General features: G+C 46.6%; 2 protein-coding genes across 4 annotated transcripts in view; one reads left to right on the plus strand and one right to left on the minus strand.

The window, feature by feature from the left end:
• The window catches only part of PHLPP2 (PH domain and leucine rich repeat protein phosphatase 2), a 29520-nt gene extending 20732 nt beyond the window's left edge, over window positions 1-8788 (plus strand). For all 3 annotated transcript variants that reach the window (XM_031615342.2, XM_090149548.1, XM_090149549.1), the window contains 8 exons: window positions 492-647; window positions 1359-1559; window positions 1693-1855; window positions 2219-2349; window positions 2715-2825; window positions 3255-3443; window positions 3578-3809; window positions 5244-8788. In XM_031615342.2, the coding sequence (XP_031471202.2) occupies window positions 492-647; window positions 1359-1559; window positions 1693-1855; window positions 2219-2349; window positions 2715-2825; window positions 3255-3443; window positions 3578-3809; window positions 5244-6383 (2323 nt within the window). In that variant the 3' untranslated portion in view covers window positions 6384-8788. The remainder of the gene's footprint in view (window positions 1-491; window positions 648-1358; window positions 1560-1692; window positions 1856-2218; window positions 2350-2714; window positions 2826-3254; window positions 3444-3577; window positions 3810-5243) is intronic.
• Window positions 8789-11198: 2410 nt separating this feature from the next.
• MARVELD3 (MARVEL domain containing 3) lies at window positions 11199-13051 on the minus strand. Its single transcript, XM_090149567.1, has 3 exons — window positions 12871-13051; window positions 12626-12717; window positions 11199-12525 (listed from the first exon to the last, which is right to left on the minus strand). Exons 1-3 carry the CDS (start codon window positions 12912-12914, stop codon window positions 11915-11917), a joined length of 747 nt encoding a protein of 248 aa, XP_090005693.1. The 5' UTR covers window positions 12915-13051; the 3' UTR covers window positions 11199-11914.
• Between the last annotated feature and the right edge of the window lie 2076 nt (window positions 13052-15127).

The raw sequence follows: 15127 nt of genomic DNA on the forward strand, positions 1-15127 counted from the left end.
TGTTCAGGTGCCCTTTCTGAAAAAGTCAGTTATTAGTTAATGGGGATAGAGGCCTTTTCAATAATCACTACAATTCTGAAAAATGTAACAGCATCAGAAATATTATGGAAGTGCTAAGTAGTCTGTTAAAGTTATGAATCTAAGCTGCCACAGAGGAAGCACTTCTTTCTGCCTACAAGTTTGAAGAGGCATTTAAACCTATACTTCCTGGCTTTCATCTCTTCTTTGTGTACCTGAAAGAATGCTGGATATGTGCACACAGACTCGAGTCTATCTGCAGTAGCACAAAGGGAAGTGCAGATACACTTCTGAGTATACAGTGACTGAAGCATCTTTCCACATTTTTCTGCTTTGTCATTATTTGTATTTTATGGATCGGCGTGCTTCAATTTTTCTCTGCTGTACAGTCAAATAATATGTGATTAAATATTCCCTTTTCCCATTCTGCGGATGGGGAAGAGGACTGAACCAAGCATACCCTCTCTTTCTAGGATCCTCAGCAGCTTGAGCCTTCGGAAACTGACAGTGGGGCACAATAATCTTCAGAGCCTTCCACCTCTTTTAGAGCACATTCCAATGGAGGTGCTGGACCTTCAACACAACCTGTTGACTAAACTCCCTGAGATGCTCTTTATCAAGGCTCTGAAGTGAGTGACAGTATCATGGGTATTCTGTGTTAGCCTTTGAAGCTGTGAAGGCTAGTAGAGATATTTGCATGACTTTTCTTGTGAGGTGCTGTGGGCTTTATTGGTGTTTGCATGAAAGATTATGATGAGGTAATTCAGGTCCTGTGAGAAATCACCCAGTTGGTGTGAGAGAATCAGTCCATGTTAATATTTAATTACAGGAAAACAGATATGTGCCTAACCTAACAGCCAGCCATGGTATTAACTTCAGTTGCAGCTGCTTCCAAGGTCACATTACTGCTTGGCAAGTTTTGTCTTTAGAACAAATTTATTAATTTGGGAGCAAAGAAAAGCCGTACAGATTTTCAGATGTTACTGCAGAAATGCAACAGGTCTCGAAAAACAGCAAGCGAGACCCTTATTGTTTGTCTATTCAGACTTGAGTCAACCCTTCTTAAAAGACTCAAAGTTTATGTAGTCATCTTCTGCCACTATTACCCACTTCCTCCATCTATTTTACAGTACCCACTGTTTACTGTAAAACTGCATCTGCAGTGACATGTAGCTAATGGTCATTTGTAGACCATAAATCTTTATGTGATTAGGGATGTTATGCTGTATTGTCTTTCTCCATCTGCGTAGGAATTTTATAGCTGCATAGCTACTTTTCCTGCTGTTGGTGGAGTGGTTTAGATGAAGTGATTTTTTTTTTTTTGCATTTGCTGTGGTTAGCCTCAGGTGCCTGAATGCATCTGCAAATAGCCTGGAGTCCTTGCCCTCTGCATGTACAGGGGAGGAGAGCCTGAGCATGCTGCAGCTGCTTTACTTGACCAATAACAACCTCACAGATCAATGCATCCCTGTCTTGGTGGGACACCCAAACCTACGGATCCTGCATCTGGCAAACAACAACCTTCAGGCTTTCCCTGCAAGGTAAATACATGACTTTTGGCCTCATATCAATGAATTAGAAATTAGAAATGTGTCTGTGGATGCTGTATCTTCGGGTCCAGAAAGTGATAAATTCTGGCCTCTAAGATACGATATTCTATTGTTTCCCTTTCAGCAAACTCAGTAAGCTAGAACACTTGGAAGAGCTGAATCTGAGCGGCAACAAACTGAAAACAATTCCCACAACCGTGGCAAACTGCAAGCTGCTTCATACACTTATTGCACACTCTAATGACATCAGCATCTTTCCAGAGATCCTGCATTTACCTCATATACAGGTATTCTTACCTAAAAGGTAATGAGATATCAGGAGGAAGCTTGGGTAGGAGAATTAAAAGTAACTGCTAAAAGAGGAACTGAAGATCTCAATATTTTGCGCAGTCAGTTTATGAAGAGGGCACAAAAAACACGTACAAGATCTGTTGCCTTCCTTAACTGACTGAAGATGGCTCAACTCTCATTCATTGTCACTGTTCTGTGACCTTGGCTCATAGGTCATCACCATTTTCATGAGCTGTCTGTGGGATACAATCGGTAGTGGGATCATCTGATGTTAGCGCAGAGCACTGGAATACCTGGTAACTGATCACGTATCAGAGAATATGTTCTTTGTCATCATGCTTTTTTTTTTTCTACTTCAGATTGTGGACTTGAGTTGCAATGAATTAAATGAAATCCTAATCCCTGAGGCACTGCCAGCTACTTTGCAAGAGCTAGACCTGACTGGAAATGCAAACCTGGTGCTAGAACACAAGACACTGGATATCTTCAGGTGAGAGTCATGGAGTTGCAAAGCCAGTAGTGACAGCTATGGGAAAGGGGAAGTCTTCCAGGAGAGGAAATGGGATAGCAATGTATATAATACAACATTGTGTAATTTTAGTGTTCCCTGCCTGAGGCAGCTGAAGCTTTCTATCCTGTAGAAAGGGCTGGGTTCAAATCATCAGGGCAGAAAACTTCTCAAATGGAAGTTCTCCCAGCTGTCTGGCATGTTTATTCTGACATCTTCATGCCAAGATCTTAAATTCCTCTCTTTGCTGCTGTCTAAAATTCTGGAGTGGACGTGGCTCTTTGGAACAAGCTGTTCAGCATGGTGTCTAGGAGAGAAGAATTAATTTTTTTCTTCTCTCTCCGTAGTCACATTACCACATTGAAGATTGATGCTAAGCCCTCCCTCACAACAGACCCAGCACTCACTTCTACTTTTTGGAGTCATGGAGTAGCTGAGATGGCAGGGCAAAGAAATAAGTGAGTATCATTGTCTGCTGGACCCTGACACTTTGTCTCCTTGAGGTGCTAGGTGAAGTGCATTGCTAAGCATCCAAGCAGACATGTTTTGCTGAGTAGCTCATCCATTCTAATCTCTTGCTTAGTGTCAACGTTGCTTACCCTCATTTGTCATGCCTGTCTTGGGACCCTTAGGGCAAGGCTTTCCACTCTAGCAGAGATGCTTTTGCTATTACATGCATACTACATCTATTTATTCTCAGTGCGATCAAAGAGAATTCAGGCATTCCAGTAATAAAAGAAGCTGAACACGTGGGGCAGTGGATGTCAAGACAGTGGCCTTGTTGCCTTGTGAGAACAGTTTTCATGGCAAGATACTGATGGCTGTGGTTTTGGAGATCATACAATCCTTTGAGGCAGATTAATTTTGCCTGTATGCTTTTCTAACAGGCTATGTGTGTCATCCCTGGCACTGGGGAGCTTTGCAGAAGGGATGGAGGCTGTGTATGGCATGTTTGATGGTGACAAGAATGAGGAGCTGCCACGCCTGCTGCAGTGCACTATGGCTGATGTGCTCCTGGAGGAGATACAGCAGTCGGACACAATGTTCATGTCCAACACCTTCTTGGTCTCCCACAGGTATGACTGTGAGCAAGCTGGTCCTGGGTGGGGCCTGTATAGGTGCATCAGTTGATGTGCTAGGTGGGGTGAGGCAGCCCTCCAAAATACTTGTCGTGAAGTCTGGAGCCTTCCTACATCTTCTCCCTCAACAGGAAGCTGGGCATGGCTGGGCAGAAGCTGGGTTCCTCTGCTGTCCTTTGCTATATTCATCATGATATGGCTGATCCAACGAGCACCTTTTCTCTGACTGTGGCCAATGTGGGAACGTGCCAAGCTGTTCTGTGCCGAAGTGGAAAACCACTGCTCCTCTCCAAAGTCTTCAGTCTTGAGCAGTGTACTGAAGAAGCCAAGAGAATCAAGGAGCAAAAAGCAATTATAACAGAGGTTGGTTTGGACCCCCCTCACTTCAATTTCCACCCTCCAGTAAAAGCTTGCTTCAAGTATTTGCCATTCTGAGCTTCACTGTCTGCGTAATACTGCAGGAGAGAGGGTTGTGTGAAGTCTTCAGATGACTTATCCATTGCTTCATGCTCTGTTTCTCTTGCTCATTAGCTCTTCAGAATTACATGTTCCTTAAATACCCATCATAGCCTGAGAATTACAGGTACAGAATGCCATGGATGAGGGGAGGAGAAAAAAGAAAACAGATCTGGAAAAAAATGGGGATGTGGAGGTTGGTACACAATACTGTTCATGACATAGGTGAGTGTGGAGAAGATCCACTGAAGAACAGAACGGGGCCTGAGAAATCATCTCATCTCAAAACTCAAAGCATCTATTCTATCCTATTTCATGAAAAGCATGACTCAAATATCTTTCTTTGGATGTCTTCCATGTTTTATTCACTGAAGGTGTTATTCCCATTAGAGAGTGATTTTGTGCCTGGTGTGCATACCCAGTAAGCACACAGTAAAAATTCACATGAACGTCTCTATTTTAATTCTGCACAGAATTAAGTGTTTGACAATCTTCTGTAAAGCAAGCATAAAATAAAAGCATTGTTATTTATGCATAGCTGTTTACAAAACTATTTATCCTTATAGTTTCTAATTAGATACTCTATTTCATCTTTGCTGAACATGTGTATGGTGGGGCTAGAAGATTCTAGGTTTGAGAAGGAGAAGCTGCAATCTCATTACCATGTTGTTAATTATATATTAATAGCCCTTACTGCCCCTAAAAGTTACTTATGGGGCACTTTCCCTTCCTCTTCTGTTGACACCAGCTCATGGTCACATTTAACATACCTATGGTCAAATTGTTTCTCTCTTCATTAGTTTTTCACGTATCTCTGATCTGTTGTTTATACTTTCTTGTTCTTGGTGGACCGTCTATGGGATTAGTGCCTATTGAGACATGAAAGTGGATATCAGGTAGCAACAGGTACACAAAAGAAATGCTGGAATGTTCAGTGTTTTTTATGCAAAAACATTAGAGAATTCTCTGGGAACCATTTTAAAGGTTAACTTTCTAAAAACTTGAAAGAGGGAAATTCAAAAGAACTGGAAAATATGTAGTCAGTGAAGAACTGAGAAATCAGTGCCATTCATATTAGCTTTATGCACTGTGGGTCTTTAAAGTTTGAGGCTATCTGCTGGAAGGGTTTCTGACAGGGATAATCTGACGGTGTTGCATTAAACTCTGTAGCACTTAGACTGAATCCTGGACCTGGATCCCTTTCTCCTATACAGTATCTGATGTTACCTGTGTATTGGCATTTCTCAAGGCTCCAAACTAGTTCACGGGCAGGGTAGAGAGTGCTTTCCAAATGATCTAATACTAGATCTAATGCTACTGCTTTGTTTCTCTTGTCTGCAGGACAATAAGGTAAATGGTGTGACTTGCTGTACTCGGTTGCTAGGCTGCACATACTTGCACCCTTGGATCCTGCCCAAGCCACATGTCAGTTCCATTCCACTGACTGTACAAGATGAGCTGCTGCTTCTAGGGAACAAAGCACTGTGGGAACACCTTTCTTACATGGAGGCTGTCTCAGCTGTGCGCCATCTACATGACCCTCTAGCTGCTGCAAAGAAACTCTGCACGTTAGCCCAAAGCTACGGTTGCCAGGACAATGTAGGTGCAATGGTGGTGTATCTGAACATCAGTGAGGACAACTGCACATGTGAGATGCATGGTCTCTCTTTACCAGGCCCTGGGGGATTTAGTTCCACCACTGCCAAGACAGCAACGCCTTCCTCTAGCAGCGGAATTGCTTCAGAGTTCAGTAGTGAACTGTCTGCTTCTGAGGTTAGCAGTGAGGTGGGCTCTACTGCTTCAGATGAACACAATGCTGTTGGTCTTGATGGCAGTTTGCTACCGCGACAAGAGCGACGTTGCAGCCTACATCCTCTGCTCCCCTCAAGCATCTTTCAGCGCCAACCTTCCAGTGCCACCTTCTCCAGTAACCAGTCTGACAATGGCCTGGATAGTGACGATGAACAGCCTGTGGAAGGTGTGATGTCAAATGGCAGTAAAGTGGAGGTAGAGGTGGACATCCACTGCTGTAAAGGCAAGGGTCTGGAGTTTGAACCTCTTGCTTTACAGTACAGCTCCTCTGCTCCAGGGGTAGAGGATGACTCTGGACTTGTCCTCATCATTCAGAGACAGAACAGCATAAACAGCACAGCTGCACGTGGAGGGGTCAAGGAAAAGAGTGAACTGCAGAAATCTCCTTCCACATGCTGTCTCTATGGAAAGAAGCTTTCCAATGGCTCCATAGTGCCCTTGGAGGAGAGCCTTAACCTCATTGAAGTAGCTACAGAGGCACCCAAGAAGAAGACAGGTTATTTTGCTGCTCCATCTCAGATGGAGCCAGAGGATCAATTTGTGGTGCCACCTGATCTGGAGGAGGAAGTGAAGGTACAAATGAAGCAGCACCAGGAGAACAGAGCAGATGAAGAGCAGAAAGAAGAGCCTGCAGTGGCTCTGACAGAGGAGTTTGACACAGCTTTGTAATCCTACAAGTACTACTCCCACTTTGTCTGTCCCAGGAAGATCTATCCTGTAAGGGCTGTCATGCCCCTAAGGGGACCTGGGCTCTGCAAGGCGTACAGGCATCTGCTGCTTCCTTAATTGAGTGGAGAAAAAATTGGGAGTGCTATGATCTGGGCCACCTACTTTTTGCTGTAGTCTCTTCTATGAGTGCCCAGATCAGCTGTGTTCTGTTCAGAACTGTCTGGAAATTATGCAAGCACTAGAAAGAAGGCAGGTGTTCCGGTGCCTCCCTCTTACTCCTTAAAGCCTGAGGTTCTGCCAGCTCTCAGGAAAGGGCTGGTGGATTGCGGGAGGGGGAAAGGGAAGGCTGTTGAGGGACCAATATGCAGTGTTTGGAGTCTGAATATTTCTGACACAGGCCCTCCTGGCAATTCCTGACTTCATTGTTCCTTGAAAGAATACAGCCAGTTGGAATGAAGCTGACCCAAGAATGGTTTCCTACGTGAATTGCAAGCACTTTTATTGATTGCACTTAAGCTGTTCTCTTCCTCTTCAGCACAGCACTTTATTATTAGGGCCAGGGGAGAGAGCACTCCAGTATCCTGTTCACAGAGCAGGTGGGAGGGAGTGGGGAAGCTGATTTTCCCAATAGGTATTGTTAGGGCTTTTGAGCATTCAGGGTACAGGTGTTCTGATGAGCACTGGTGCAGGGAAGAGTGAGATTATAATGGGATCAGGCTATGCAGGATGAGAAAACTCAGCTGGGTTATAAGTGGGTGTCTCCTGCTGCATTTTACATGGAACATGGGAAGGATCAGCTCTGGACTTAGTGGCTGAGTAACATGTAGAGCTACTGCTTCTAGCTGCAGATCACAGACCAAGCTCAGCAGCTTGTTGACCTTCATCACGTGTGCCTCGTAGTAGAGGCTTCCTGTATCCAGAAGACATGACGTGAAACTGTGAGTTGCTGCTGGTTTCAGTGTAAGAGGAAATTGAGGTGTAAGTGGTACATTGCTCTAAGGCTAGCAAGCAGTTGGAGTGCTCTTTGTATGCTGAGGAAGCTTTCAGTACTCTTCCATCAACATTAACTGCATTGTCAGCCACGACAGTCTTTGCTTGCATCTGTAAATAGCAGTCATTGTCCATATCCAGAGCAACCTGTATTTTGGGATGTGTGCCAAATTTGGCCACCGACGAGGTGAAAGTATATCTTTGTTTATACTTAGTTTTCAGTGGAAAAGGAGGGGAAGAAAAGGGAAAAAAAACAAAACAACTTTTTGCCTGGAAAACATCTTTATTAGCACTGGGAAAAAGATTTTTAAAACAGTCCCACTAATGATGAAATGCCCAGCCTGCAGCTGTCACACGGTTTCATTAAGGTTTTTGGTGCAAGGGGTAAATGGATTCTCGATGTAATAATCTTGTGAAAACTCTATGGCCCCCAAAGCATGCAGATGTCTTCCCTATTTGGCAGAGGGCTGAACAGCAGCTGCCCCTGTCACAGCATTGGTGCAATAATTTGGACTGTAATGTGGGCTAGTGCCTTTTCTTCTTTATTATATTTATGAAGAAAATGTGAAAGTTTCTTCTCAAGGTCTCTGAGGAGCTTGAGTTGTGTGTTTTTTGGATCAAGTTCAAGCCTTGAATTGAATTGAAGGGATGCTGTGCAGACAACCTGTGGGATTCCAATAATATAGATCTTTTGACAAAATCTACAGGAGTTGTGCTTAAACTTCAGAGCTACTTGAATTTCTCACTCGGGGAAAAAGGACATATTTTTACTATACTTGAGAGCAACCTTTTGGGATATACCTTGTACTGGTTGTGGTGTAATCATGAAACAACCCGTCTTTTTTCCAAACTTGTGAGTTCTGGCCGTGTTTAATTGTCTGTTTCACTTGCAGAGAAATGCTCACTCTTAGGATCACAGAAACAGCATTTTAAATTCCTCAGACAGAGGAAAGAAAAGTTTCAGAGAATAAAACTCAGCTCTCCTTCAGGTTCTCTTCAAATTAAGTATGCAGAAATGGCTCACATCGCTGTATTTGACAGTAATGTTCAGTTCATTTGCTGGCAACAGTGTCACCAAGTATCTGTTCCAAGGCCAACAGTATCTGCTACCTGCTCTGTTCAGTGTAGGATTGATGCAGGAACATATGCTTCTTTCTGAGTAAGATTGTGGTAAACCCTGGCACTAGGAGAATGGTAGATGTCAATGCAAATCAGGACTCTTTCTTGCACTGATGTGTAAAATCCAGTGTGTCCTTGCCAGCCTGAACCAATAGCATTGTGTGAAACAGGTTTGTCTCATGGGGAGTTTGTCATGAATGCCCATGCCTAGTTCAGTAGGAAGGATTAAGTGAAGCTCCACAAGAGAGCATGCAAGTTTCTGATCTGCTTCTCCAAATGGAATGCATAGAACCACTACTGAGCCTTTTCTCCAGCTCTGTTTCTGGTTTTGAGGCAGAAAGGGAGTTCATTTTCTACAGTTGTGAACTTTTGTGGCAGAATATGGCTTGTTCTGTAAAATAGCAGAGTCCACCGCTGCTGACGATTAGACTGATACTGTGAACTGCTGCTCTTCTTCTGGGTAGCACCTCCTTTTGTTTTTTGGCCTCTGAAGACAGCAAACTTCTTTTGTCTTCCTTGTTAACGCTGGACATATGTCTCAGACTTCTGATGGGCGCTGCTGTAGGTGGAGCACACATGGATGGGGAAGTTTAGCAGGGGGCCTCATAGCAGAGGATAGAAGGTGTGTTACCTCACAGTCCTCCTGTTCTCTTTTGCTGTCTTCCTTGAATTCTGTGTGGCTCTTGCAGATGGCATCATTTCCATAGAGCCACATCGCTAAGAATGTTCCATTCTTTTTTGCTGTTGGAGATTCTCAGTGTGGGGTCATTGAGCTGACTGTTGCCAGAGCTGCTGTGCTCCAGGTGGCCACAGTGAGGCTAGGCTGGGGAATTTGTCCATTCCTTTAGCAGTTCCGGCCCTATTGCTAAGCATGCTCACTGAACACAGGCACGCTGGAGGCACTGACCTGCCTGCCCTGGTCTGACCAGACGTTAGCAAAAAGAGCCAGTAAAAGCAGTATTGGTGCCTGGTTTGGGCTTGAGTATTGAGGATAAAGCATACCGTCAAAGTTGTGCCCAGTACCTGGAACAGACATGGGGGAGACACTGCAGACTGCTGAAATCTATTAGAGTCCTCAACCAGACAGGAGGGAAAAATCCAGTTCCGTGAAGTGGGTATTGCCCTCTCTGCAGGAAGGTCTGCTGTGAGACCTGAAATATTTCTAGTGCCTGGGATTTTAAGACACAGTTAAAGCCCATGGGACTTCAGACGTTTCTGCACTCCTCCTGGATGGTGATGTCTTCCATGTCACTTCAGAGGGCCTTTCTGGACAGTAGGTTCACCTCTTGCATTTTGTGCAGTCGTTGTCTGCTGTCCCATTGCAGTCTGAAGACTTTGGTGTATTTTTCTCCTTTTTTTTTTTTCCATTTTAAAATGTTACTGTTCTGACTCACGACCCAGTGCATGTTAAAGAAATATTGCAGCACACCACTTATAATATTTTTTTTTCATGCTTTCTATTTTAAAAAGGAAAACACTTCATGTATCCCACTCTAGCATGCAGCTGTAATAATTCCTCTTTTATAGTATACAGGAATAGATTGTTCCATGAATGCACCTTCGGCAATGTGGCCTTTGTGTGTACTGCATTGAAGAGGCAAATAGCATTGCTGGAAAACACTATTTCAATGATTCTTTACTCAGTTTTATAGAATAGTTCAGGAAGGAAGAATATTTTTTTCATCAACTTTTCAGATGATGTAGCAATAAAGATTTTTACTTTTGTCTAACTATATATTCTGAGTCTGTTACTGCACTGGAGGGAGTGTGTGCAATATCCCAGTCACGCACAGTCAGAGGTAGCCATAGTTGTGCTGTGAGGTCCCTCTCCTTGAGCTCTGTGCTACTTCTACTCAGCCTTCCATACAAAACGTATGTGCAGAACACAGAGTAGAGTTAGCAGTACCAAATATTGGGCAGCTCTCTGTACCCTACCAGAGGAGTCCTGCCCTGTGAACTTGTGAATAACACAGCTCTTTAGAAGTAAGTGCAGCAAGCAAGCAGTGTGGAATCAGCAGAAGAAATAGGGCCACAGTGGCCTGTCCACATAAATCCATGCATTCAGATGCTGAGTGCATCTCACTGCTAAAAGGGAGCAGCAGTCAGCTGAAGTGTTACAGAGTGTAATTTACTTTTGTATTTGGTTGTGGTAGTGTTCTATGACTTCAGGAATTGCAAAGATTTACTCACTGGTGAAACTGGAGGTAAATCTGTGACAAAGCACGTTTTTAATATGCTGCTATTTGGATGTTTTTTCTCCTGTAGAGATGGAGTTGGCCTGTTAAACCAGTGGAAATTAACCTACATGAGGATTAATGCACACTGTGGGCACTGCTCTGAAATGGCTTTTCATTCTGAGCATGATATCTGAATCTGGTGCTAGGCTTCTTTTCTTTGATGAATCTATAAAAACAAACAAAACCAACAAAGTTCTGAAGAGAAAATTCACCCTTATTTGTTCATAAACAACACAAAATCTGTCTCCTTTCCCTACCCTGTACACTTCAAATGTTTTGCAAACACCACACCTTTGTCTTAAATCACCTTGGTGAGCTCTTAAAACTTACGTCTGATGAGTCAAACTCCAGGCTCTTAAGCAAAATGGTTGTATACGAGTATACATAAAAGAGTGCTCCATCCAGAAAGGTGCCCTCACCAGGAGGGAGCGAAAAGAAGGCACTGTGTCACAAATTAAGCTGAGACAAATTTATCTTCACCACCCTACAAGTTTATTTCAGGAATCTCTGATGGCAATATAAATGCCATGTTAAAGCTGCCCCTTTAGCACCAAGAGAGCTTTCCAAAGCAGGAAATGGCAATCATCAGCTTCATTGCTCACTTTTCAGAGTTCTACTCTCAGTGGACAGTCACAGGCCCTTTGTAAAAGGTTCAACTGTAGGAAGCTGTTCACCAGCATGCGTCTGCAACGCATCCTAGCCATGCTACTTGATGTGTTCTGAGCGACTACTGACATTAATTACCCTACTGCTAGGAGGATACTGGCTATGATGTTGGAAACCCAGAGCTCAGGTACGTGATCTCTCTTTTCAGTCATTGACATTTAGGAACAAGGGCTTCTCCAAAGCTGAATTATCTTCCCAAGGCCCAAGAAGGCCCAAGCATTCAAAGCTAGGTTTGCTATTTAGACAAAGCCTGTGAATTACTATGTTCATAAGAACAACAGTTAGCAATGCATTCTCTCTCAGATATATGCTGGAGAGGCAGAACAGCCACCAGATGAAGACAATCTGTATGCGTCTGCTAATAATTTAACAGTGCAAATTTAAGTTTGAACAGCTTGGTTTCCCTATATTTGGAGTTATGCTCTGTTACAGTAATAAGAATGCACTGTCCCCAAGCAAGTGAAAGCATGCCATGAGGCTGGCAAAAATCAGGACCACTACTGGAGCAGAGGAATAATTCTACGGCTCATACGTGTGCTCTGGCTTCTGTTTCAGTTTGTGAACAACTCTGTACCCTCTGACGGCCAGACCTGCACTAAGCAGGAATGCCACAACAGCTGCACAGCCCAGGAGGCCAGCAGCAATCTCTGCCCCATGCATGCTGCAGCTAAAGCCCCGATAGCCCTTGCTTTGGTAAAGGTGTGCTCTCTCTTTGCATACTGTTGAGTCATAAACTCCCAGCAGATGATGGAAGAAATAGTACAGAGCGACCAGCAAACCCACTGCAACCACTGTGTCTAGGATGCCTTCCAGTAGGAGCCATGCAGGAAAACGCCACGGTAGCCGTACGACGCCAACCAAAATCAACGCGGAAGAGAAGACCAGGAGGGCTCCTCCCACGGCCATCGCCGCCCTGGCTAATGGCATCTTGAGCTGGGTGAAACGCCGGTCCAGCTGCTGGGCTTTCTCCCCGTCCGCTCCGCTGAAGCCGCTGTACGCCCCGCCGTACATGTAGTAGTAGATGCCGCCCTGGCCGGGGACGCCCGTGTAGCCGCCCGCCGAGCCGTAGGACACGGAGCTGCAGACGAGGATCAGCGCGGCGAGCAGCGCTCCCACCAGCTGGCAGCAGGCTGCAAGGAGAAGCGTGCCGGCACAGAGGCAGGGCAGGGCCGGCCGCCCGCCGCACCGGGACAGAAGGAGAGGTCCCCGCCTCCCTCCGGCCCCGCTCACCCCGGCCCGTGCGCAGGTAGCGGCAGCGGCGGCATTCCAGCAGCCCCGGCGTGTCGACGCGGCCCCGCGGCGGCCCCGCTCCGGGCACGGCGCTGCCGGGAGACAACGGCGTGAGCGGCAGCGGCGGGAGCCGCGCAACCCGTCTGCGCAACCCCTCCTCCCCCTCCTGCGTCCCTCAAGTCCGCCGCCCGCACCGCCGGGCCGAGCCGAGCCCCGGCCGTCCCGATCCCCTCGCGGCCGCTCACCGCCCGCCCGCCCGCGGGGCTCGAGAGCAGCTCCCGTCCGCCATGGCCCCGCGCGGCCCCGAGCGCTGGGGGAGGAGCGGAGGGCCGCGGGGCGGTGCCCGGTGCTGCGGCTGGACGTCTCTGCTCCTCCGCCTGGGGTCGCCCCGCTCCTCTGCGAGGGCCGCGCGGAGCGCCGCCTCCCCCTGGGCGCTGTTCTTCGGTGCGCGTGGCCCCGGGTTTTAGCCGCTGCGTTCCGCCGAAACTCTGCGTGGTCCTGAAGTTCACCGCTGCCGTACAAAAGTGCTTTCTTACGGGGCCAGCACTTGCGACGTGTCCTTAAGTGCTGCTGCCGGATTCCGGTTCACCGCTCCACCGGAGATGTTCACGCGATTTTCTTCAGACCCATGACCTTGTATCTATGAACACAGAACCGCAGAGGCCTCATTAGTGTCTGTTTGCTGGAGGCCACCCCAGGCAACGCAATGTGACATTTTCACAAGCCACCCAATTTCCATGACGAACAATGTCTGGCTGCCCAGCCAGACTGACCGCCTCCACCCCGGAGTCTGCTGAGCACAGCTGTCACCGTGCGGCTGGGAGGAAATTAACTGATCCATTGTTTGCAGGTAGTTGCTGGAATGAAGGCAAGTGAGTAAATGTGGGAAAAAAATAAACATAGCGCAACGTGGAAGCTCAGAGGGGAACAGAACGCAGCCAGAGAGAATGCTCTTCTCTAAGGATTTGCCCAGCTGCTGCCTGGAAAAACATTAGCATTGTAAAGAAATGCTTTTGTTGCATTTAGGAAAACAGACTTTCAAGGAAACAGAGTACTCCAGGAGGTCTCAGTGTCTGAATACATGACGAGAAGTCCAGTTTCAGCACAAAGGTGCAGAAATGCATTTCCTCCATCTGTAAGAAGTGAGATCACTTCACTCTTCTGCCCTCGCAGGAGAATCAGCAACAGATCTGCAGCCTGGTGCACTGAGAGGCCTACAGAGTGGGCTGTGCTACAGCCTCGCACTGCAGGCCAACAGCCTCCAGCCCATTTCACGCTGCTGCATGAAGTGGGGCTCTGCAAACATGCCTTAAAATCTATATTATTTGCAGATAAGAGAGAAGCAAAACAAAATGAATTCTTGTTTTTCTCCAGTTCAGATAGAGGGGGCAGGAGCTGTAGGACGATGTGATGTCAGGAAAGTTTGCTGATGACACCAAGCTGAGTGGTGCGGTTGACATAGTGGAAGGAAGGGATGCCATTCAGAGGGACCTCAACAGGCTTGAAAGGTGGACCCAGGTGAACCTAATGAGGTTTAACACGGCAAAGTGCAAGGTTTTGCACTTGGGCCGGAGGAATCCCAGGCATCCCTACAGACTGGAAGGAGTGGTCCTTGAGACCAGACCTGCAGAGAAAGACCTGGGGATCTTGATGGATGAAAAACTTAACGTGAGCCAGCAGTGTGCTCTTGTAGCTCGGAAGGCAAATGGTATCCTGGGCCTCAGAAGAGGGATGGCCAGCAGGGACAGAGAGGTGATTGTCCTTCTCTACTCTGCTCTTGTGAGGCCCCATCTGGAATACTGCGTCCAGGTCTGGAGACCCCAGTAAAAGAAAGACAGAGAGCTGTTGGAGAGGGTCCAGAGGAGGGCCACGAAGATGATCAGGGGACTGGAGCACCTTCCCTGTGAAGACAGGCTGAGGGAGCTGGGCTTGTTCAGCCTGGAGAAAAGAAGGCTGCGGGGTGACCTCATTGCAGCCTTTCAGTACCTAAAGGGAGCCTACAAAGAGGAGGGGAATCAACTCTTTGAAAGGGTTGATAACTGCAGGACAAGGGGAAATGGTTTTAAGTTGAGGGAGGGAAGATTTAGGTTGGATGTCAGGGGGAAGTTCTTCACTATGAGAGTGGTGAGGTGCTGGAACAACTGCCCAAAGAGGCTGTGGATGCCCCGTCCCTGGAGGTGTTCAAGGCCAGGTTAGATGGGGCCCTGGGCAGCCTGGTCTAGTATGAAATGGGGAGGTTGATGGCCCTGCATGTGGCAGGGGGGTTGGAGACTCGCGATCCTTGAGGTCCCTTTCAACCCTGGCCATTCTGTGATTCTGTGATTTTGTGAAATGGAGAGACCTTGGAGTGGAGGCCAGGGTGGGAGCTTTAGAGACTGTGCAGATGCTCATCAATAGACTCTCACACATGTTTTGGTGTGCTCACGTTCCAGTCTCTCATGTTCATATGTTAGAACTAAGACCTCCTTGCTGCTGGGAAGAGGATGGGGGTAAATGTTGTCA

Source organism: Phasianus colchicus, chromosome 13 (genome assembly GCF_987193195.1).
Source record: "Phasianus colchicus chromosome 13, bPhaCol1.hap1.1, whole genome shotgun sequence".
Taxonomy (NCBI): Eukaryota; Metazoa; Chordata; class Aves; order Galliformes; family Phasianidae; genus Phasianus; species Phasianus colchicus.